Source organism: Mus caroli, chromosome 4 (genome assembly GCF_900094665.2).
Source record: "Mus caroli chromosome 4, CAROLI_EIJ_v1.1, whole genome shotgun sequence".
Taxonomy (NCBI): Eukaryota; Metazoa; Chordata; class Mammalia; order Rodentia; family Muridae; genus Mus; species Mus caroli.
In genome coordinates, this window is record NC_034573.1 from 101,158,503 (window position 1) to 101,182,721 (window position 24,219).

The 24,219-nt window shown below is 44.8% G+C and overlaps 2 protein-coding genes across 12 annotated transcripts in view; one reads left to right on the plus strand and one right to left on the minus strand.

The window, feature by feature from the left end:
* Positions 1-3,490, plus strand: part of Nrdc (nardilysin convertase) — a 63,024-nt gene extending 59,534 nt beyond the window's left edge. For both annotated transcript variants that reach the window (XM_021159242.1, XM_021159243.1), the window contains 7 exons: positions 467-514; positions 786-838; positions 1,191-1,274; positions 2,071-2,161; positions 2,355-2,471; positions 3,090-3,179; positions 3,258-3,490. In XM_021159242.1, coding sequence (XP_021014901.1) covers positions 467-514; positions 786-838; positions 1,191-1,274; positions 2,071-2,161; positions 2,355-2,471; positions 3,090-3,179; positions 3,258-3,452 — 678 coding nt within the window. In that variant the 3' untranslated portion in view covers positions 3,453-3,490. The remainder of the gene's footprint in view (positions 1-466; positions 515-785; positions 839-1,190; positions 1,275-2,070; positions 2,162-2,354; positions 2,472-3,089; positions 3,180-3,257) is intronic.
* Positions 3,491-4,216: 726 nt separating this feature from the next.
* The window catches only part of Osbpl9 (oxysterol binding protein like 9), a 143,283-nt gene continuing 123,280 nt past the window's right edge, over positions 4,217-24,219 (minus strand). For 8 of the 10 annotated variants that reach the window (XM_021159244.1, XM_029476197.1, XM_029476196.1 and 5 more), the window contains 13 exons: positions 22,807-22,966; positions 15,343-15,455; positions 15,120-15,238; positions 14,297-14,382; positions 10,706-10,877; positions 9,252-9,336; positions 8,448-8,558; positions 8,169-8,232; positions 7,928-8,068; positions 6,876-6,954; positions 5,666-5,757; positions 4,769-4,904; positions 4,268-4,636 (listed from right to left, as the gene is read on the minus strand). In XM_021159244.1, the coding sequence (XP_021014903.1) occupies positions 4,562-4,636; positions 4,769-4,904; positions 5,666-5,757; positions 6,876-6,954; positions 7,928-8,068; positions 8,169-8,232; positions 8,448-8,558; positions 9,252-9,336; positions 10,706-10,877; positions 14,297-14,382; positions 15,120-15,238; positions 15,343-15,455; positions 22,807-22,966 (1,433 nt within the window). In that variant the 3' untranslated portion in view covers positions 4,268-4,561. Of the gene's footprint in view, positions 4,637-4,768; positions 4,905-5,665; positions 5,758-6,875; positions 6,955-7,927; positions 8,069-8,168; positions 8,233-8,447; positions 8,559-9,251; positions 9,337-10,705; positions 10,878-14,296; positions 14,383-15,119; positions 15,239-15,342; positions 15,456-22,806; positions 22,967-24,219 lie in introns of all 10 variants that reach the window. The other 2 variants (XM_021159245.1, XM_021159247.1) reach the window with 1 other exon arrangement.

Genomic DNA, 24,219 nt, shown 5'->3' on the forward strand with positions numbered 1-24,219 from the left:
GGAGGCAGAGGCAGGCGGATTTCTGAGTTCGAGGCCAGCCTGGTCTACAAAGTGAGTTCCAGGAGAGCCAAAAAAAACCCCTCCTCCAAAAAAAAAAAAAAAAAAAAAAAAAAAAAAAAAAAGAAACAGATTCAGAGCCTCCACAATTACTGACCATTTCTTGCTGTCCTCCGTAGGGCCCTGAACTACAGGTATTTGATTTTACAATGTATCCTGAGACTTGTAGGCAGGAGCTGTTAAGTTAGGTGTTGTTGGTGTCACCCATGTCTATCTAGAAGTCTACACTAGTGCCAATAATACAGGTGTTCCAACAGAATTCCTACTCTCAGGTTCTCCGACTTTTGGAAAGGTAGATGATAAACAGGCATGTGGAGGCAAGAAGATAGGGCATGAAATCCAAGAAAGTAGTGGCCAAGATGGCTAAACCCTGGAAGCCATTGCTTGTCTGATCTCACTTTCCCTACAGTCAGGTACGAGGAGTCTGAGAGAATATACTCTTATGGAGCTGCTTGTGGTAAGTACCAAGGTGGGGTTCAGGAGTTCCTGATCTACCATGAGGCCAAGCATCATGCCTGAGGGGTGTGGTCCTGTGGTAGTCAGAAACTTGTAATTGGTAGGTCAGGTGGCTATTTAGTCTCATCCAATGAGCAGTCAGGGACCTGGACCTTTAGGAGGAAGACTTATAGGGGAGGCTGGGTTTTGGAAGTATATAGAACACTTTGGGGTAAAAAAATTAAGGTTTCTCTTCTGAGCTTTGGGCTGATGGAAAGTATGGTGAATTACAGATGCACATGGAAGAGCCCTGCTTTGACTTCCTTCGCACCAAGCAGACCCTTGGGTAAGTGCTGGCAAGAACACTGAGAGCTGGGGCTCCCTGTGCAGGTGGCTTGCCAGTCTCCGTTGGCCCTCCCATATCTCACAGGGCCTGTGTCAACACTTCTGCAGTGCGTGTGTTGGATAATGATGTTTTCAGTTTGTTCAGACTTCTGCATGAGCCAGAAGTTAGCCTGTTCCCAGTTCAGCAACAGGTGGTACCTCCATTTCAGCCTGTCGAAAGCAGCTGCATGCAAGCTTATGTTCCATTTGGGACTTCCAAAAAACCAGAAGCCCTTCACTCCCATGTTCAGTGCCTCCCTGGACAGGAATCAGGTCGCCACATGAACTCCTGTAACTTCTCTGTCTGGCTTTAGGTACCATGTCTACCCAACCTGTAGGAACACATCTGGGATTCTAGGATTTTCTGTAACTGTTGGGACTCAGGCAACCAAATACAAGTAAGAGAGTAAATGGGTCCACCCCTGTTCTTCTAGACAGTGGTGGGAGGGTGGGGGTACTACAGGTGCTTCCCTGAATTATGTACAACTGTGGCCCATCATGGTTTCCTTTGTGCAGTTGGAAGGGTGGGTGGATAATGGATAGCCCACCTAGGATTAATCAGTCTTTACTGGTCCCATAGGGCATGGCTCAAATCTTACAGGCTACTCTGCAGGGATTACCAATATTTGATCAGGGAAACTAGTGAAAAAGGATGCTGAACTGATGATCATGTAGTTCCTCACTGAATGCACGTATCACATAAAGCCAGGCATGAGAGCATTGTTTTGTAATCCCAGCGGTTGGGATGTAGTCAAGAAGATAAGGGAGTCAAGGCCAGCCCGGGCTACATGACTGGCTTAAGCCTCAAAACGACCAGATGACTCAGTAGTTAGGAGTGCTTGTTCTTATAGAGGCCTAGGGCTGGATTTCTATCACCCACATGGCAGATCACAACTGTGTGTACTTCCAAGTCTAAGAAACCCAATGCCTTTTTCTAAACTCTGTGGTCACCAGACAGACATGTGAGCAAAATACACACAAATCTTAAAACAAACACAGACCCTCTAACTGAGGTGTAAGGCCTTCAGAGTTTTAAGTGTGGCGTGGCCCAGCTGGCTGTCATTGCATCACACCCATTGGGTACTAGGGTTGCAGGGACAGTTCTTCTTTGCTCTCCTGGCTCAGGGTAGAAAACTTTCAATCTTTATGCCGAGGGAGGCTGAATTCCTTTGGCTTCTACCCAAATTGTTTCAGCTCTGAAACTGTTGACAAGAAGATAGAGGAATTTCTTTCCAGCTTTGAGGAGAAGATTGAGAACCTCACAGAAGATGCATTCAATACTCAGGTGACTATTGCCCGGTCTTTGTAAGCCTTCAGGATACCAGAGTCAGTCACTACCATGCTTGCACAATGGCTAGGGTATTCACATCCCAGTGCCCCTAAACACCCCCAACACACGTGTACACACACTGGCATGTCTATCCCAAGCTGTGGGTTCTGAATTGGTGTGATGTCATGGCTGAACATGTTTTTGACAGGTCACAGCACTGATCAAGTTGAAAGAGTGTGAGGACACCCACCTTGGGGAGGAGGTGGACAGGAACTGGAATGAAGTGGTGACACAGCAGTATCTCTTTGACCGCCTTGCCCATGAGGTAATGGTTTCTTAGACCAAGAAGGCTTTGATTGTACTTTTAACTCTAAGGTACAAACGTGGAGGAAAAACCTAGGCCGTGTGTCCTGGTTTGTCTTGTTTTCTGAGTCACTGTGGTCTCTCCCTGGGTAGTAGCTATAAGATGCTAACATTTACCTCTGCATGCATCAGTCTCGGCCAGAGCAGCTCCACTCTGAGATGACTCATGAGCTCTGCTGAAGAACAGAGAGCTCACATTCCTATGAGTTTCTCTAGGTATTTTGGCATCTTCTTGCTGAAATCTAAAGTCAGCCCATCACAAAAGCACCGTGGTCTTCTCGTGCAGGCAACCAATGTGCACTGCACATCCCTCCCATTCTGTGAGGTGTCGTCCCAGTTACCTGATTCAACAGGGTATGAAGTGACCCTGTGACATGCCATGCTAGACTGGCTTTCCGGCTCCAGCTGTGCTGCTCAGCTGTAATCACATCTTTGCTAATATAGACAGTTGTGAGGCCTGTCACTAAGGGTAGGGGCAGGCTGAGACAAGCCAAGTGAGATAACTAGACTCTGGGGATGGGAGGGTGGACTTCTGCCTGTGATGATGCTCTCACACCTGTGTGCTCTCTTCCTCATCAAGATTGAAGCCCTGAAGTCTTTCTCAAAGTCAGACCTGGTCAGCTGGTTCAAGGCTCACAGAGGACCTGCAAGTAAAATGCTCAGCGTTCATGTGAGTATGGCCAACCATTTGGAGTCCTGCTCACATCCAGCTGGCAAATTTCTCACCCGCATCTTTGGCTTCTTTCAGGTTGTTGGATATGGGAAGTATGAACTGGAAGAGGATGGTGCCCCTTTTGGTGAGGATTCAAATTCTCGTGAAGGGATGCAGCTAACCTACCTGCCACCCTCTCCTCTCCTGGCAGAATCCACCACCCCCATTACTGACATCAGGGCCTTCACAGCAACACTCAGCCTCTTCCCCTACCATAAAATAGTCAAATAAACTGCAGTCTCATTGGCCTGAAGCAACGTGTATTTAAAGACGTGTGTGCATTTTATGGAGTTACACTACTGCCTTAGGGCTTCCATTGGATTTTTGATGGCAACCTAGGATTTGATTTACTTTTTATCTTTCCTCTACAAGATTAGCCCAGGATGGCAATGAGATAGTAGGCAGGTGTGACCCAAACACTTGTCAGCAACGTGGGGGCCCCTGGCCTGTGTCCTCTGAGGAGAACCCAGTTCTTGTGTGCCTATATGTAATTAATTTGTTATAGCACCAAACTGCCCTGGTTTTGTTTTTTAATGTACTTTAAAATAAACATAGTTCTGTATCTCCCTTCACATCAAGCCATCTGCCGTGGCTTTTTTGGGGGTGGGGTGGGGGAAGTGCAGTCCTCCAGCCCTGCGAGGCAGTAAGGCACTCCAGGACTAGCCGGAGGGCCTGAGTCGGGGAGCCTCAGAAAAGTCTGCAAGGTTAGGTATAAAACAATGAAAGAAGCATATTTTTTAAAAAGGTTGGAAAATTATTTTATGAAGCCTTAAGAAGCACTGCATATAATTATACTTCAGGTTTAGATACAATCTAATCATAGTTCAATTCTAAAATAAAGGTTATAGGTGAAACCATGAAATTTCCTACATTTTCATACATTGCACTAATTTTCTAAACTCTGAGGAAACAGTATTTACAGGTGGGTGTACTTGTGAAAAACTGTCAGCTGTTATGTATGCATGTGTATATCTAAAACTCAAGATTATATGAACTGGAGATAAAGATTTTATGCCCGAACAGCAGAACTAGGGGACAGGAAGCTGAGACCTGGAACTGTCTATAAATATTTTTCAAAGCATGGGATCTGGAAAAGGAAGAGATGTCATGTTTCGAAACCTGAAGTTTTTCTCAGGCCTGAAGTCAAAATTGTAACTGCCACAGAGGAGAAAAGGGAAGCGGTTTCCACTTTAATTGTTCATCTGTGTCGTCAAGTCCAGTATCCCTGAGATAGGAACCACTGCGTTAAGAAGGAAGTGACAGGCTCTCCTGAAGGAAGATCGATTGTTGCTTAATTACGCCTACTGCCCTGGTCACCAGGTGTGAACTCGGTTGTCAGCCTAATGCTTCACAGCACCAAGACGCTTCAGTAAAGGCTCATCGTAAACCCAGCATTCTCCATCTTCGTGAAAGAGCTACAAATGGAAGAGAGGGTTTGGTTAGGCAGTGCAGCTTTATTCCATGCCATGCCCATCCCACTGTTAAGCAGGAACCCAGGTCCCCCTCTGCATCCTTCACTGGCATGGACGAGCCGAAGCACGACTTACCCTCGTCTCCCACTGAATTTCCTTCTCCTTCCTTTCTCGGGCTTCTGCTCTTTGTCTTTCTTCAAGTCTGTGCTTTGCTTCCGTTGCTGCATCAATGTCTCTGATTTTTAAATTGAAAGTGACATCCTTCCAAAGGCTAGAATAAAGAGATGGAAGGAGCCCGTGAGCTGGAGGATGCAAGCCTGCCGCCACCTCTTTAAGCTGCTGGTGGTTCCAGAGCAGTAAAGAACATGGAAGCAGGCTCTCACAAGCCTGCTACAAATTGCCAACAAAGGAAGCATGAGGACAGCCGATGAGCTACCACCTTAGGAGTTAATAAGACTTAGGTGTCTACCTCTGCCTCTCTCTCTGGTTCTCTACACAACTCTAGGGAGTCAATTTATTTCTTGGGCTTGAGCGTCTTTGACTATAAATTAAAAGGGTTTGATGAGGAGATCTGAAAATTCTCATTTCAGAAAAAAATCTCGTTTAAGAATGTGATCTCTTGCCGGGCGTGGTGGCACACGCCTTTAGTCCCAGCACTCGGAAGGCAGAGGCAAGTGGATTTCTGAGTTCGAGGCCAGCCTGGTCTACAGAGTGAGTTCCAGGACAGCCAGGGCTATACAGAGAAACCCTGTCACAAAAAAAAAAAAAAAAAGAATGTGATCTCAAAAGGGTCAAGAGGTCAACTGTAGGGACTTAGAAGGCGTAAGACATTCTCAACTGTAGGGAAAGGGCATTGAGAAATCAGTAAATTAGCCTGTGGTTACAAAGCTCTTTAAGTTTGGGTACTGACAAGGGAGGCAGGCGCTGGAGTCCAGTCGGCACTGGTTTTTAATGCTGTCTCCCAGCCCCATGCACTGCATCTAGGCAAGCAAGAAGCATATGGCTGCTGCTGCTCTAGTTAGGGCTCCTTACCTGCGGGACTCATACTCATTCTGATCTTCCAGCTTCCTCACCTTTTTCTTGATTATAGGCAACTTCTTGGTGTCTACAAAGACAGTGTTTTCCTGGACAACAAGAGGCAGAATGACTCTTCATTATTAAGTTTTACTGCAGAGTCAACTTCTCAGGAGACTTAACACACAAATCCCAGTCTGTTCTGAATGCAATAGCAAACTTTTCTGTTCAGGGCCCCATCCTAAGTCTTGAGGTCTGAGCTCTGTTCAACAGAGAGACTCAGCACAGCCGTGTGTTCACTACATGCTTGAGATAGAATCTTTTGGAATTAGGCTACCTCTATTAAATACTAATGTTAAGTGGCCTCTGAAGAGAAGTTGTAAATCCTCTCTAAACTCCCAATTCACTGGCTTTCCCTGTTAATCCATATACCTGGCTTAATAGAAACACTGAGTAGATATAAAATCCAAGTTTCTTCATGGCAGGACAGTCCTATTTCTCTATCCCTAAGGCAAAGCCAGTCAAATTTTATTAATCATTAACCTGAGTGTATAAACACAAATTAGCATTTTATGTTGGTTAGTTTTTATGTCATCTGACATAGACTAGTGTCACCTGAGGAGGGAGCCCCAATTGAGAAAAATACCTACATCAGATCTAGCTGTAGAGCATTTTCTTATTTAGTGATTAGTGGGGGTGGGGCACACAAGCCCACTGTAGATAGAGCCATCCCTGGCAGGTGGTCCTGGTTCTTTAAGAAAGCAGGCTGAGCAAGCCGCTAAGTAGCAGCCCTCCATGGCCTCTGCCTCAGCTCCTGCCTCCAGGTTCTGCCCTGTGTGAGTTTCCAATGTCTCTGCCTTCTCTGACAAATTGTTACATGGAAGTGTGAGTGAAATAAACCCTTTCTTCCCTGAGTTGCTTTGGGTGTGGTGTTTATCACAGCAACCCTACCTAAGACACATTTCATCTTATAAATCTTGACAACAGACCAAAAATTTACCAGGCGACTGCTAAGCACTGCTCCAAATAGATTCTCAACTGTTTTGAGAACAGAGAAAAGTAAAGGCCATTTTGTTAGCTGTACTGTAGGAGAGTGAGTGGGGAAGGAGGAAGCTCACCCTGAAGAGATGCTAGCTGCTCCTGGTTAAAGTCCCAGACTAAGGGAACAAGCACCAAGGGTGAGCTGCTTACAGTGCGGCTTAGGCAAAAGACAAACCACAGGTCTTACCCCTGTTGCGTATTTTGCATACATGATACCATTCCATTCCCCTTCAATTGAGCAGAAGGATTTCTTGTCATTCGGAGAACTAAACAGAAAAGAAACAATTTTTATTAGTCTCAAGCTGGAAACTGTTCTACTCAAGCAAGTGTGGCCTGGTAAAAAGCAGCTGAGCAGATCCAAAACACCAAACGCATTTCACAGTAAGACACTGGCTTTCAGATCATTCCTCATTCAGGACAGGGTCTCCAGAGGATCTGGTATTTAGCAATGTACTGAACACTAGTACCATATAAAAGAATCCTTCTGTCTTCTATAAACTACGTCAAAGCTCAAGGATATGCTCCATCCAAACGTTTTTTAGGGAACAGGCCTAATCAGGTCTTCTTCCTTTTGACCACCTGCTAGTCCATCACTGTCTTGTACAGAGCAGCCGAGTCACAGTGTGCACTGGGCCCAGTCGGAATGGAACAGCAAACTTCTCTTCAGGGCCCCATACTGCTCACTCCCCCCTCCCCCCCTTTTTTTTTTGGTTTAGCAGCTGACTCAGATTAAATCATTTTGGAAAACTGATTAGCCAACCAGTCAAGCATTACTCCCTGGGACAGTTTCAGGGCAGAGAAAACGTCACAGGGCTTAACAGGACAGACTCCTTTTGCAGGCAGTTTCTGAATCCACAAACTCCGGTTACACAGCTACCTCCCAGGCTCTGTCCTACCTATCCACATGAGATACTGTTTTTCCTTAGCAAAGGAATAGGAAAATGAGGGGCTTTGTGAAGGTCTGCAGATGCTCTATTAGAGGTCACAAAGCCTCTTTTCAGGATGAGCTCATGGTTCAACCTGCCAAGAAGACTGGAGTGCATGGTGCAGCAGAGCCCACCTACCACCCTTGAGGGTTCTGGGCCCAGCATGCAGGTCTCCTTTGACAAGAGTGTTTAGGAAGAAACTGACTCCTAAGATGGAGACCCACACAGTTGATGGTTAGTTCCCAACAGACGTTCAAAAGAGTTAAGTACTACAGAAAAGTGGAATACTGCGGCAGAAAAACAAAATACCTACAAAATCTCTGCAGTAATTCTGTGCTTCTTGCCCCCATAGAAAGGCTTAGTGTGGAAGACGATGTTTGCGCTGTAACCCGTTTTGGAGCAGTTGATATTGCATTCTCCTCCTAATTCCACCCAGGGCACTGTCAGGATAGACCTACAAGATCAAAGGTTCTCAGGTGAGACTGGCAGTTAGGAAAGAAAGGCAAGGCTTAAGAACACCGCGGCTGCAGCTGATGGGAAAATCATCTACTTGCCTTCCATAGCCATTGGGGAACGTGAGAATGTAGTGCTCATCGTACTCCAGACACGAGACACAGCCTGGGAAGGAAGAGCAGCCTGTTAGGGCAGCGGCCCACTAGCTGTTGGTGGGTATGGAGCCCCATGCACTTTAGGTGATATAGTTTATACTCCACCCAGTCCCCCTCCAAATTCCTAAGTCTACATGTAATTATGACACCCAGCCTGACTTTCAGGGAACATTTTTTTCCTTGAGTGTCCTGTACATGTTAGAATCCACACTATCACACACTTACCCTGACCTATGTTGTGTACCCCAATTGACATCCCAAGGAATTTTGATTTAGTCCAGATATGAGCATTGAATTGTATCTTCTTGTTAAAACACTCAGCATAAAAGGCTGAAACTGAAAAGAAAGCGTTTTCTTAGTCACTCACATTCAATAGAAGATCCTTCTCACAGAAAAGAGCCTCAAATCATGTCAGGTGTGTATGCTTTTACCTTCCTTCCAAAGCAAGCAGAGAGAGCCAGTGGGCAGGAGGCTGGGGCAACTCCCGCAGGTTTAAGACGTGAAAGGCCACCTGTCCTGTTCTGCAAGGATGCTCATGTGCCCCTCCCCTCAATATGGGCCCCTCCAATATCTACTCCTTTTTTTTTCTTTCTTGACAAGGTTTCTCTATTATATAGCTCTGGTTGTCCTGGCACTCCCTATGTAGATCACACTGGCCTCAAACTCCCAGAGATCCCCCTGCCTCTGCCTCCCAAGTGCTGAGAGTAAAGTTGTGCCTGCCTGGCTCTGTATTTCCACTCTTACTGTACACTGAACAAAATGTTGAGGATATGTATTCTCTCAACCATGTCTGGAATACACTGTGCAAAAACTACAAATTACAACTTGGTCTCCAAGTTGCCATGGGTAAGATGACAAGTGTTAGTTCCCCACCCCTCATTCTATGGAATCAGTGATGCTGAGTCCCTGTGATTAGTCTCCAGTTCAGGTAACAGGAAGGACAGCACTCAAGTGACAAGTCATCTGACCTGCCTGCCGTGCACTGGCTGACCGTTTAAGACTAAAGGTTGTAGAGAACCTGTAACTTACTGGGCGGATGATGGGAAACTTGCTCAGCCACAAATGTTACACTGTTCTTAGAAACCCAGGGAACCGGCCCTTCTGAAACGAGCTCCTGGAAGCAATTGTAACATCAATTTTAAAACTTTTTAGATAAAACATGACGATGCAGAATCTTATCAGCAGCATCTCTTGTCTCTCCTGGACACACACACATTTCCATTACAGCACTTAACAGCTGCCTGTTAGGGACTTGTAGTTTCCCTGACTACACTAAAATTCTTGAAGGCTTCATGTACCTAACGTGAGCCAGGCCTGGCACAGCTGTCCTTGTGTGCACTGAACGTTGCACCTCTGTTTTCAGTAAGGGCTACATATTAATGTGTTTCTTGGAAATAAGGACACAGGAGTCACATTTTCCACAAGATTATTATGGGCCAGGCCCGATGGACTGGGGACATTTCCATTTTTATGCCTAGAAGCTGCATAGGTCTATTCTTTGTTGTTGGTCTGGGTCAGCAAAACAACTCTAAGTAGAGCCCCAGACCAGGGAGATGGTTCATCAGGTAGGCACTTGCCACTGGAAACCTGATCCATCCCGAACACTCATGTAAAAATGGAGAGAGTCCACCACATCTGCCATGCATCCTCCCCGCACCAATAAACAGACACGTAACCATGTGACTGTCCTCTGATACAACCTCGTCCTAAGCATCCAAGTATACTAAACCCTCTCCAGCAGACTTCTCTAGCAGGGGCCATCTTGGAGTTTTACTCTAAAAGCCCCATTCACACGGCCAACAGTCTCAGTTCATCCTGGCTTATCCTTGCTTTGCCAGTCAAGGAGCTGCTGAGGCACAGGCACAAGGACACATTTCTCACTGCCTTCTCTCCACTACTCACCCATCTACTCTATCTCGCAAAGGTAGCTGGAAACAGAAGATTTTTCTAGTGTAATAACTCTTTAAGCATTCTGAGTCTAAATTTCATTTTTATAAAAATCATTACAATGAAAAATCAAATAAAAATTGAAATGAAAACTGATCTTTTCTCAAAGCAAAACTAAGACCCCAAACAAGCCGCAAATGTATCATTATGGTGTACAAGGCTGTCACAATCTGACTTAATGCCCATCCCAAGTCAGGCTGCTTCTCTTTCACCCTCCCACTGCTTACAGAAACCGCTCACCAACAATATTCTCTGCGCAGTGAACATCTGAGATCACTGCCTTCATTTTTATTGGATCCTGATAAAGTGAATCTTTATTTCACAGTATGAAATAATTGAAAATCATGACACCAGAAGGCCCAGCTGGTAAAGTTGTCTGATGCCAAGTCTAGGACCCGAGGCCTCTCCCATGACTAACACAGAACTGCCTCCTGCACTGTCCTCTGACCACACGTTTATGGCACATACTCATCCACAAAGATAAAGACACACATACAGACAGACACACACACACAGAGGGAGTGGGGGACACTCACTGCGTTCTCTTCAGTATCATTCGGCAACGTCCAGTGACACTGAAAGATCTCACCCAAAATAGGATTGTACGGCTTTTTGGCCACCGATCCTCTCCTTCCTGCATGGAAGGCCGAGAGGTACCATTTCACAACCTGAACCATTCGATCCCTGGGATCCTTCTGATCACTAATGCTGGAAGAGACAAGGACAAACGTGATGTTCCACTTTTTGGCAGGACACACACTGAATGATCTACCTAGAGCCACATGGACCAGTGGATACCAGTTGGATACCAATTCCAGTTTGACCCTAAGGCACAACACATATAACTAATGCATTCCCCTCAGTGTTTGGTTAGAAGACTCTAGCAGATGTTTATATCCACTTAGCTATACAGCATCTCCCTTCATCCCCAGTTCCCCCTGTATGCTACATGCCCTCCTGAGGTAAATACTGCTGCTAGTTTCTGGGGCCACATTTTTGCTTGGATTGTACCAGGACTTTATGCAAGTCAAGTGTGCTGCTTCACTGACAGACTTTCTACATCCCAAACTGCCAACCAATAATCTAATCATTGCTTGGTTTTGAGAGGTTTTAGTCTGTGGCCATATTGGCTTCGAGTTTGATTCTCCTGTCTAGGTCTTTTGAGTCTGGGATTATAGGTGGCTTATTGCCACCACATCCCGCTAATTTAATTCTTTTATGGCCAAAAACCATAATAATAATTATTTTTAATTTGTTCAGACATTCTATAGGCTGGCTTTCTTTGTAAACTTTATTATTTTATGTATTGGTGGTTTGGTTGCGTTTATGTCTGTGCACCATACGCATGCCTGGTGCCAGTGGAGGCCAGAAGAGGGTGCTGGATCCGCTGGAACTGGACTGAGGTGACTGATGTCTGGGTTCTGGGAACCAAACCTAGGTCTTCTGGAAGAACAGCCAGTATTCTCAACCACAGAGCTCTCTCCAGCCCTTACTGATTTCCTGGGATGGCTCTCCAGTAGCTCTGGAGGGACTGGCTGACTCTCTTCTCCTTGTGGTTATTCTTGTTTGTTTGGTATGGGGTCCTGGCAATCATGTGAGGGCTTCACACAGGCTAGGGGATCACCTTACTACTGGGCTATACTCCAGGCCTGCTGTATGTAGCTGGAAGCTGTGTGTGTGAATGTGTACACACATACATATATATACATATATACAAAAAGAAAATGAATTTATCAAGAAAAAATAATATATACACATACATACTATATATATGTGTGTGTGTGTGTATATAATTTTTTTTCTTTATTCTTTTATTCTTTTTTTGGTTTTTCGAGACAGGGTTTCTCTGTGTAGCCCTGGCTGTCCTGGAACTCACTCTGTAGACCAGGCTGGCCTCGAACTCAGAAATCCGCCTGCCTCTGCCTCCCAAGTGCTGGGATTAAAGGCATGTGCCACCACGCCTGGCTCTTTTATTCTTTTATCATTACAAATTGTCTCTGGTTATGTATCTTGTTTGTTTTGAGATAGGGTCTCATTCTTTAGCCCAGGCTGGCTTGGTGCTTTTGCTGGTTGGTCACTAACTTACAGCAATGATCTTGCCTCTACCTCCCAAATGCTGGGGCTACAGGACATTTATCTTCTTTGTTCCTCTGATACTAAAACAGCTACAGCAACTTTGCTGTGCTCAGTACTTCCCATGGTGTGCTGGCTTGACTAAGGAGGCCCTAACAGGCTCGTATGCACGAAAGCTCAGTCCCCAGTCATAACTGTTCAGAAGAATTAGGAGTGCGTCCTTGTTGGAGGAGGTATGTGACTGGGGACGGGCTTGGAACTTTCGAAAGCAAGCATTAGGCCCAGTCTCTGTCTCTGTCTCTGCCTGCAGATTAGGATGTAAAGCTCTTAGCTGCTTCTCCAGTGTAACAACTGTCTGCTGCCACTACACTCCCTACCATGATAATAATAATGGGCTAACCCTCGGAAACTGTAAGCAAGCACCCAATTAAATGATTTAAAAGACTTGCCTTGGTCATGGTGTCCCTTCACTGCAACAGAACAGAGACTAAGTCATAAGGTAATTTCCCCCCTTTTTGAGGTGTGTGTGTGTGTGTGTAAGATAAATGTGTGTGGTGCATACAGACAGGTGTGCAGATATGTGAGCCTAAGAGAAGTCTTACAGGCCAGAGGAGGATGTTAGGTGCCCTCTATTACTCTCTGCCTCATCCTTGAGATAACATCTGTAAGTAGACCTGGATACAGGCTGGCAGCCAGCAAGCCCGGACAACTCCCTTCTCTGTTCCCACAGCACAAGGCACATGTGAGCATGCCCTGCTTTGTGTGGGTGCTTGAGCCCGCGTAGCAAGCACTCTTACGCACTAAGCGAACTCCTCAGCCCTCGAGTGCTGTAGTGTCATTTTAGTTGTTATTGTTCACAATACTAGAGATCAAAAAAGCAAGGATCTCACACTTGTAGGGTACTCACGCTACCACCAAGCAACATCTTCAATCACGGCCTTTTAGTTTTAAGCAAGCACTATCCAAATGGCATAATGATACATTTTGCTTTTTATTTTTTTTAATCTACTTCAACTGCTGTCTCCTCTGACAGAGGATGTGTTTGTCCTACCGGCACACCTACCAGTTAACTGGGATTGTCTTCGACCTGTCCCCTTTGTCCTTGACTCATTATTTACTTATTCTTCCTCTTTGGCGTTAATCATGCATTTCTAGTGCTCCGTTTTATCTGTTTATTCATGTTTTAGTTGTACTCTTAAATTCTAAAGTGGTTCTTATGAGGAAAACAGACTTTAAAGTTCCATAAATGAAAGCTACTGTCATGATGCATTTGATACCCCTGACAGCACTGCCAATGGACTCAGCTATCAATTATATATCAGATTTATCACTGCCATAGATGTTTAACATTTCTGCACTTTAAGAACTGGTTACAAATAAATAAAAAACCCTACTTTATCAAAAAAAAAAAAAAAAAAAGAACTGGTTACATGGTTCTCTTACGTGTCACTTGGCTCTCTCCCCCACCCCGCCCCTTCTCTTGTTAGCTAGTATGTCCCTCTACTACGAAACCTCAGTGATGTGTAGCTGGCCTCAGGAAGCTTTGATTCTCCCACACAAAGGATGTAGTCAGAGAACTAAGAAAGTCTGCCTGCTGCCAGTCAAGAGCAACGAGCCCTTATCAGCCTCTCTCTGCTATGATTTCTTTCCCCGTGGGAGCAGCTCGGACTACAGGCTTTACATTATTACATCACAGCTCACGATTCAGTCTTTAACTGGACTTTCAAACTCCTCCTCTCTTCAGGTTGTAACAAGTACCCGCCAAATGACAGGTGCTTTAGAAAGGCTTGCTGAGCAATTACGTGAATTTCCAGTAGGTTCATAGCCTTGCCCTTTGAAATCCTAGTTGCCTGCCCATTAACAGACTTTAAAGTTCTGTAGGTGACTCCCTTGATGGCCTGCTAACCCCTTGGCCACATAAGCAGCAGCCCTCAGAAGATTTAACTACCCACACCCTGAGAGGACACAGAGGGGTCCAGTTGTGCTACCTGCACAGAAAGCTAACGAGCAGCAGCATCTTTAAAGATTACAACCCACTATGCTCAGTCAGTTACCTCACGAACAGGTCTGGATGTGCGAAAAAGTCTGCGTACATTTCTAACAGAGATCTTCTCTCGAGAATAAATGTTGGAAGAACTACCTGTAAAACAGATGTTTGCCTCCTGAGAATCAGACTGCATGAGACCCAGACTCTGCACTGAAAGCCCTCATCCATCCCATCACACCCACCACAGGCCCCAGTTACACTTTACAGAACCACTTCCCAAGATGTCCCAGATCAGAATGCCTGCCCAGCAGATGTGGAACTTAGAGGGGCTCTGAATGCTTCCACGTTCCTCTGCACAAACCTCTGCTGTTCCTGTGACACCAGCACTTATAGCTTAGATGAAATATGACAAATATCACACAAGACATTGGTGCTCTGTTTGAGGAACTAGGAAGAAGGCAGAGCTAAGAAACAATTTATCAAGTTGCTTCTTAGAGGACAGGAGTCACCAGTCCCCTCCCCTAGATTGAAACACAAAACCCGAGTGTGACAGATACTGGCCTAAATTAGTATGGATCCTATCAGACTTCAGTTTTAATTTTAAAGAGGTATGGTCATGCTGGAGAGCATGAATTTAAATATGGTGAGGCTGGCAAGGATTTCTCACTGACTGCCAATCAGCTCTATTCTTAATCCATACAGCCTACCTGAGGTAATCAATCTCTGAGCACTGCCTTTTGCTCATCCACAGAAATGCTCAGTTCACTCATCTCCATGCACACTACACACGAGATAAGCAAAACACACACGGGACCACGCCGCTCATCTGTGAGCGCTCACCCACCCACTCAGCCCACGCATGCCTGGAGCGAATGCACGTTGGCTCTTACCTTTGTGAGGTCCATCCCCAGCCTGACTTGTGATAAGAGGTGCATGATAACGCTCTTGTGCTCCTCCACTGACCCCGCCTCCCCATCATCATCTCTGTCGTCATGTGAGTCAAAAAGATCTGCAACAGAATGGCTCAGCTTAGACTGGCTTTGGGTTGAGTGGAGGTGCCCTGCCAGGACTGCCAACATTTCTAAGAAAACCAAGTTCTCAGAGGCTCCTCACCAGCATCGCTTGTGCCATTGGACATGGAGGAATTCAGAGACTCTGTGGTATCTGGGCGTTTTAAGCTATTTCCGGAGCTGCTGTGTGTCAAGACTGAGGCAGATCCAGAAGAACTGAATAATAAAAAAAAGAATAAATAGTGAAACAGGTCAGCTTTTTTTTTTTTTTTTTTTAGCAAAAGAGAGCAACGTGGAAGGCAGATGTTGATGCACAGTTCATTGAAATCAGTACACAGAGAGATGGCAGAAGCAGCCAGGCTCCTATGAGCAGCTACCTGCACTCATTCCATACCGAACCTGCGCTCTGTGCACAGGACGAGCCCAGCTGAAGGCAGTGATGGAGGCAGGGAGATCTCTGCCTCTGCATCCAAATCTGAAACCTGAGTTCACTTCCTCACTTCTCTGTGCACATGGAGGTGAGCCAGTCACTGGCAATTTCCTCAAAACGAGAAACAGTTCAAGCTCGGGGCTGTGGGTCACACCTACGACCTTCAGCTTTTGGGATGCTGAGGCAAGAGAATTGTTTTGAGTTTGAGGCCAGCCTGAACTATAAGAGTGTGACTCTGCAAAAATCAAAACAGCAACATAATCCATTGTAAGTCTTGGGTTCCTGTCTTTATTTTCTAAGATCCTTGAGCAAAGTCCACAGAGGGTTAATACTTTTTCTCAATATTTAATACATGAATTTGAAATAACATTTTAAAGCATTTTTTTATAAATATGTTTATATCAATTTACTGGCATAAAACTGTCTCAGCAGGTTATGGCAAGGAGTTGACTTTATGAATAGGTTTAAGAAGGTCTAAAAAGAGCCTTCTTTAAAAATTATCAGTATCTACCTAAAAACTCATATATAAATTAAATAACCAACTGGGCATGCTGGCACAGACCTTTAATCCCTACACTTGGGAGGCAGAGGCAAGCCATTCTCTGTGAGTTTAGGCCAGTTGAGTGTACATTGAGAATTCCAGGCCACCTAGGGCTATATAATAAGACTTTGTCTCAAAAAAAAAAAAATTGTAAGGACAAGCAATTATGTAAAGTATAAAAACATCAACCAAAATTCTCAGACACTTAAAATGCTACACAACACCGTCTTTTCACTTATCTTTGTGAACAATGTACACTATGGACTCTAGTTAAACAGTTTACTGTTGTCATTTTTCAATCTGTAAGAACCTTAACTATTTCCCAGCAGAAATGCTCAGCGGTGCACGGTGCTCACACTCCTGCCCTGCAGCACACAGCCTCCCACCAATGCCCAGCACCAGAGCAGCAGACAGATCCAACCGCTGCTTCTATAGATGACCCAGAGCACTCGGTTCAGGCTTCACCCACTGTTAAACACCTAAGTATGTGAGACACGTGAACAATGGCATGTGCAGACGACTTTCACCACCTAAAAATCTCCTGGGCTCTGCTGAAATTACTATATTAAAAATTAAGATTAGAGTATGCATGTATCCTACATTAAAAATAGTTGCCTAGGTGACCTTGTTTCAATTATTTTGCAAAAAATCCTTAGGTAATTAGTCACGTACTGCTTCTTGGCTAATTTAGCATTAATATGTATCAGAAGGGGCTATAACGCATATCTCACTAATTTTAAGAAGCAATGGAATGAATGAAAGACCCAGGTAAGAAATGAAATTATTTTTACATGAAAGAAGTGTATGAGAATTCTTGTCACAATATTTGGTTCTTTGGCATATCATCAAAATACAGTCAATCTTTTAAGCCAACTCAACTTTATACCAGATTTATACCAAATTAATCTTTAAACCCCAACTGCTATAAAACAGATTTATTCTGATAGAATTCCAAAGGCCTGTGGTGCCTTTTCTTTTTACCAATGGTTGCAGAAGACTAGTTATGGCACGTTAGACGCTTAGTTTCAAGGTGGAAACAAACCGAAGCATGGGACCAACTTCCAGCCATTCCACAGAGCAAAGAATGAGGTCATGAACTTTGCTTGTACATCCAAGCTCATAAGGAAATTAGTATAACTTATGGAGCATTTACAATAACCTGCCCAGAGAAGCATGAACATTCTGAGAACACAGAGATGCACAAAACAGCAATGAAGGTCTGATGGTCCCTAAAGGCAGAGCGGAGGCGTGATTTGAATCAGGCACCTCTAGCACAAGTTCTTTCCAACATGCACTCTCTTCTGATGTACAGACAGGGAACCACATTGGCCAGTTATATGGTCTATGTGTTCCCAAGGAGCTGGGTAACAATAACGAAAGGCATAGGCTCTGGGACACTCTTCCATCTGAGATACACAGAGAAACACATAAGGACAAGAATTTGACCTCAGGCAGTAGCCAGTGACAGGTGTCACAACTCAAAGCCCAAATGACAGGCAACAAGGACCATGAATACCCTACTCAAACAGGGCCAGGCTAGGAGACAATGTGCAGTGCTAGCCTACATACCCAGTTTGAGAGTATTTAAGGCCACATTACGAACAAACAGAAAGAAAGTACATAAAAACAAAAAAAGCAAAGAACCCAGGTTGGCCCAAAGTATCTATCTTCTTCATGAGTTTCAGACCCATGCTGAGGATATCCAAGGAGAGCATAAGACGCAGGGAAGAAGCCGGGCGTGGTGGCGCACACCTTTAAGCCCAGCACTCGGGAGGCAGAGGCAGGCGGATTTCTGAGTTCGAGGCCAGCCTGGTCTACAAAGTGAGTTCCAGGACAGCCAGGGCTACACAGAGAAACCCTGTCTCGGAAAAAAAAAGAGAGAGAGAGAGAGAGAGAGAAAGGGAAAATGTAAAAACAGTAAACATGAACATATTTAAAGGAGGGGAGGGATTAGAATAGACAAAGAGCAAGAGGAGGAGGAGAGCCCACCATGTAAAACCAACTCCTCTGCTCATCCCGCCCCTTCCTCCTGACTCCCGCCCCAGCTGGAATTTATCCCACATATGAGTTACTTTTACTCAACTTAAAAGCTGATTTTCCTCACTAACATGAACTTCAGGAGCCAACAATGGGTTTCCTGTGAATCACTACAGCAGATGAACGCCAGTTCTTCTTTCATGTGCACACTTAAGAGAACAAAAATAAAGTCCTACCTACACCACCTCTCTATCTTTCTCTCTCACTCCTCCTCCTCCTCCTTTTTTTAACCCTTTTTCTTTTTGGCTTTCCAAGACAGGATTTCTCTACGTAGCCCTAGCTGTCCTAGAACTTTGTGGACCAGGCTGGCCTTGAACTCACAGAGATCTGCCTGCCTCTGCCTCTTGAGTGCTGAGATTAAAGACATGTGCCACCACTACCTGGCACTACATACATTTCTTACTGAAAGAACGAACTTTTAATGCCTAAGGCTTCGCTGACATACAGTTTGCAGTTCACATATAATCCGTCGAAGGTTTATCTTGCCACACAAAGCAAAACCCAAGCTCCATCAATTGCCCAGCTTCCAAGAGCAGGGACAATGCCCAGCAAAACCAAAGCCGAGCATCTCTCTGAGAAGCACAGGTGAAGCGAATGCCTTCTGAGCGCAGGTCCAACTTACACTGTTCTCATGTGAATGCTCACAGGGACTCATCCACTCTGAACTTATTATTATCCTCATTTTACCAACCAGGAAACTGAGAATTGCACAGGAGAAGAAAGTTGATCAAGGTCATCCAACAAAACTGACTCAGAACTCAATGGATCTGAGGTTCTAGAATTCAGACACCTGAGCCATAGCAACTGCCTATACACAGAGGCCGAGAAGCCTTTCCCCATTAGCTAACATCTAAGTGATGGTGGAAAGCTTTTCTGTACAGTTACATACCTAGCTTTCGTTTAATGCAGTAAAACCGGTCAAACATGTCGAATGAGGAAAACCCTATCAGCAGGAGCTGCCAAGCCTCTGTGCTCAGTGTCTCCAGCCCAGCACTTCCCTCCATCCTTAGGGACCATGGTCCACAGGGAAAGGCACGCCAGCTGCTTAGCCAACTACCAGGTTTTGTCTCTTCTTCTTCTTCATTTTTTTTTTTTTTTTGGTTTTTCGAGACAAGGTTTCTCTGTAGCCCCGGCTGTCCTGGAACTCACTTTGTAGACCAGGCTGTCCTCGAACTCAGAAATCCACCTGCCTCTGCCTCCCAAGTGCTGGGATGAAAGGCGTGTGCCACCACGCCCGGCTTTGTCTCTTCTTTCTACCTTAGTCTAGCCTTTCTGGGGCACCTAAAATGCAGACCTGGCCAGCAGCTGCCAACGTTCATGGGAAGATGTCCAAAATTCCTAAAAGTGTAATAAATAAAACAGTATGTCTTGCACGTCAGTTAACTGCTTACAAATAAATCAAGCACTCTGCCCTCCATGCCTTGGGGTGGGGATAGGGACACAAAAGAGTATGTTCGAAACCTAACTAAAAGTAAAATTGACAGCCTATCAATAGATGAACAAAGTAGTACAGTAGGCCTATAATAGATGCCCAGCAATACAAAGGAAATGAGCTAGTGACACACGAGTACACGGCTAGCCTGAGGAACTTCAAAGTGCAGAGCTGTGCAAAAGGAAGCAAAAGTGTTCGCTGTGTGGCCCCAAGAACACAACACTCTTCTTGTCCTTTTTGTTGTTACTGCTTCCTGCCCCACCCCAGTGCTGGCTTTAATGCATGCCAGGCAAGCACTTAACCACTGAGCTACACCTCAGCCCAGTTACACTCTTAAAGAAGAAAACTATCTAGTGACAGAAGAGAGGAGAGGACAAGTATTGGGAGAAAGGACAAAGGGACACACCAGAACTTTCAAATAGCTGTGCTCTTTCCTGAGCCTGTTGACGATTGGCAGTACACAAATGTTCATGCAACTCTATCAATTATGCCTTCTCTCACACACACACACACACACACACACACACACACACACACACAAAAAGACAAAACAAGAAACCCAAGAGAAAGATGACGGCTGGCAATGCCATGTACAAAGCAGGGCTTCTCATGACTGCTTCTTAGAATGAAAAGGAACATCTGGGGCAGACTTCTCCAACCTGACCCTGACCCTGGGAAAACTCTGATCTCTAGTGGTGGTTGGTTCTTATACTAACTAAGGAGTTAAGCAAATGCTTCCCACCCATAGGGCCAAGGGCTCAATTTCCAGTACTAGACAGCAACAATGAACTCCAAACAAAACGAGGACTGCTGTGTGAACAGTGAGAAAGGGCTTGCTTCCACTTATGTAACTGTTTTAAAGCCAGAATCCCCCACTAAGTACTCAGTAGTTTATGTTTTTTCTAGTGTTTAAGTATAAACAAGAAAACCGTGTTTTTCCCTCTTTCCACAAAAGGTAGCGAGTAAACTAAGTTCGGCCTTACTTTGGGTATACTTTGGGGTATATAGGCCTATAATACTGTGGAGGTTTTACCATTTATTAACATGTTACTTTTGTTTGTTTGTTTGAGACAGGTTTTATTACATAGCCCTGGCTAGCCTGGAATTTGCTATACAGAGCAGTCTGGCCTGGAATTCAGAGAGAATGGCCTGCGTCTGCTTCCTCGGTGCTGGGATTACAGGTGTGCAATGCCACACTCGAGGCTACTATGAAAGTGGAGAGAACCCCACTGAGTAGGCATATCACTGCTGTTCATAGTCACAACACTGTCACTCTTCAGGAGCTTCCTACAGTCAGACAAACCATACTGCAATCAGCTAGTTATACACTTCTTTACAGGTGTAGATCAGCTACAGGATCAGTGTCCACAGTGGAACTGTCGAGCTAAGAACAGCACTGTAACCGTGATAAAGACTACCCCCCTCTCCGTGCAATCTGCTTCATGTCTTCTCCACCAGAATGAACATGGCCACTCCTCAATGGATAAAGAAGCTGACTACTAACTTTGCATGTTAAATATGTGTATTTATCTGTTATCTTTTATTCATGTCCTTTGCCTGTTTTTCTCATATGTAAAGTCTTAGTCTCTGGATGATCATTATGTGTTGGAGAAATTTATACTTTTGTCCATGTGAAGTGCCAGTTTGTCATCATGTTTTCAAATGTTTATGCTGCTCTTTCTTTAGAGCTTCCTGCCTACTTCCAGCTGTAGGTTCTGGTCTGCACTACAGTGGCTGAGCTCATCTTTCTTCTGTATCTCTAGACTGCATTCCACCAGGGTAATGCTGTCACTCAGGTGGTTCTGGTTCAGATTCCCCATATTTTAAATAGCCCCTCCACAACAAAGCAAATCACCACCCAGTGAAATTCAAATCACCAGCGACTCCTGTTTTTTCAATGCTGTAAAGCACTGCTAATGCAGTAACTGAAGATGTGGGCCAGTTTGTGTCTCTTGCAGAGCCTATCCATCAATGCTGCAAATTCCATCATTTAAACTGAAGACACTGTGGGCAGCGGTGAGCACAGGCTCCCATCCTCACAGCTTTCTGTAAGGCCAACGGGTCAGGAAGCAGTGCTGCTGACTGTTCCCAGGACTGCTTGTCCATTTGCCAATCCACTGTCACAGCTTTCTAACAGGGTTCAGCTTGCCCATTCTTCCTCTTCTCATCTCCAGGTCTGTTCCCTATACTTAACCTCATCACACCTCAGAATCACATTCTCTCTCTTCTCTGGGAAGCCTTCCCTAGCCCAACACCCGAATGTGTCCCATGGTTTCCTATATATAACCATAATGCATGCATGCCATGGTGTGAACATTTATGTAGTTATATATGGCTGTGTAAGCGTGTATGTCCTACATGTATGCATTACCCTACTGAGCAGAAGGCAGCACTGAATTCCCTGGAAATGAAGTTACAAGCAGATGTAAGCTGCCATGTGGGTGCTGGGAATCAAACCTGGATCCTCTGGAAGAGCAGCCAGTGCTTTTAACTCCCGAGATCTCTTTCCAACCTTGTTTCTAAATTCTAATGCTGAAACTGGAGTTGCCAGTGGGGCAGTAGTAAGAGGTACAGCCTCTGAGTGGCAACCAGTCAGGAGGTAATAACTCGGTACACAGACTAGAAGCTCCAGAGCTCTGCTGTGCCTTCCACCACAAGAGAACATTACAGGATGGTGTTAGCTGTGAAACAGAAAGCAAGCCTCCTAGCACAAAACACATCTGCCAGCAACCAGATTTTGGACTGCACTATGAGAAATAAAATCCTATTATTTATAAGCTTCCAGTCTACAATCACCCAAAACGACTAAGACACCATGCCATTCCTCCACCCAATAAAATTCCAGTTTTTAGTTGTTAGATATCCTCATTCCTATACAAACATATGAGATGTGACTCTTTCCTGATGGCAGTGCCACTACAGAAATATACAGAGCTAATCTAACATTGCCGGCACATTACCAAACCTGATGCTATTTATTCAGTTTGTACTATTAAATCAGGAGTACAAGTCAAAACTGTCACAGAACTGACTGATGAATAAGCCTTCAGAAGGCAAGTGTCTCACTAACAGTGGTCTGAAGGCCACATCTTTTAAATTTGAATACGTACATTATTCACATACTTACTCTATTAAGCGCTTTGGGGACGAGCCACTTTGATGGAATTCATCAGCATCATAGAACTCATCTTCACTGCTAGAGTAAGAGAACTCTGGGACTGTATTTGGAGACAAGTTGACATGGCTGGGAGGAGTCAGACTGCTGCTAGGTGGTGAGTTCCCACTGCCTACGAGTCAAAGGTTTCAATTAGGGAAAACGGTAGTAGTTAGGGAGATGGGCCCACAACAGAACACTCTAAAGTCAAGACTGACTGCACCTTATTTTTTAACCAGTGGTTAAATCAGACAATGAAAACAAGAAGGGCAACTGTGAAACAGGCTGGGAACACAGCCTTTTTTCTTTATTCATTTTATAGTACTGAACACTGATTCCAGGGATTCACACATACTAAAAAAAAAAAAAAAAAATCCTCCCACTGAGCAGTAACACCCACAGCCTGGATATAACCTTTTAAACAAACGGGAAAAATTCTGTATCTCCACACTGTGACTTAAGATTAACTTGTGTTCTGTAGTAGTAAGGAGTTCTTCTGATTGCACACATGCTGGTGTTTGGCATCCCACAAGAGATAGCAGTACCAATGGGAGCCATGGCTCTTCATACCATACACTAAGATACCAACAGCAATGGAAAGGCAAGACTGCATGACCACTAGATACTGCCTGGACACCACGCATAGTCAGTCTTCAAGCCACTCACCACAGAAAATGGAAAACCTGTCCACAAAGTCCTGGGTACACAGCATCCTCGCCCTTCTTCCTAAACCTAAGTCAGGTGCACATGGCTCAGAGCAGAGATAAAACAGAGCTACTAAGGGAAGCATGCAGACAAGGAAGACCGCAAGAGCATCTTCTAACAACAGACTCTAACTAAAGCCGGCAGAACTGAGAGAGCCAGAGGGAAGACTACCATCTGGTCTCTGCATGCTTGCTACACTGTCCAGTAATGAGTAAGAACACACAGGGACACTCGCCTACTGTCTCATGGCCGACACGTTACTTGTAACTAGTCTAACACAGATGCCTGGTGGATGCTCAAGTTCGGTTACTGCTATTGCTGCCAATCAGAAGCCAAAGAACCCAGGCATGATGGTGTGGCCTCTGCTCCTAGCACTTGAGAGGCAGAGGCAGGATGTCTCTGTGAAGTCAAGGCCAGTCTACACAGCCAGTTATGGGCTACCCACAACTATGAAGAGACACCCTGTCAAAAACAGCAACTAACAAGAAAACAAAGACAGCAGTAACAGAAGCAAATGAAGATCTACCTCTAGACGTTTAGCCTGTTCTTGTATCTCAGTTCAGTTAATAAAAATAAACCAACCAGCTAGTCTTTGCACCAGGTTCACGAAGACCCTTTTAGACAAAATGGCTTGTTAGCTCAAGTAAAGCTTATTATAGAAATTCCAAAGGTTAACGTGCC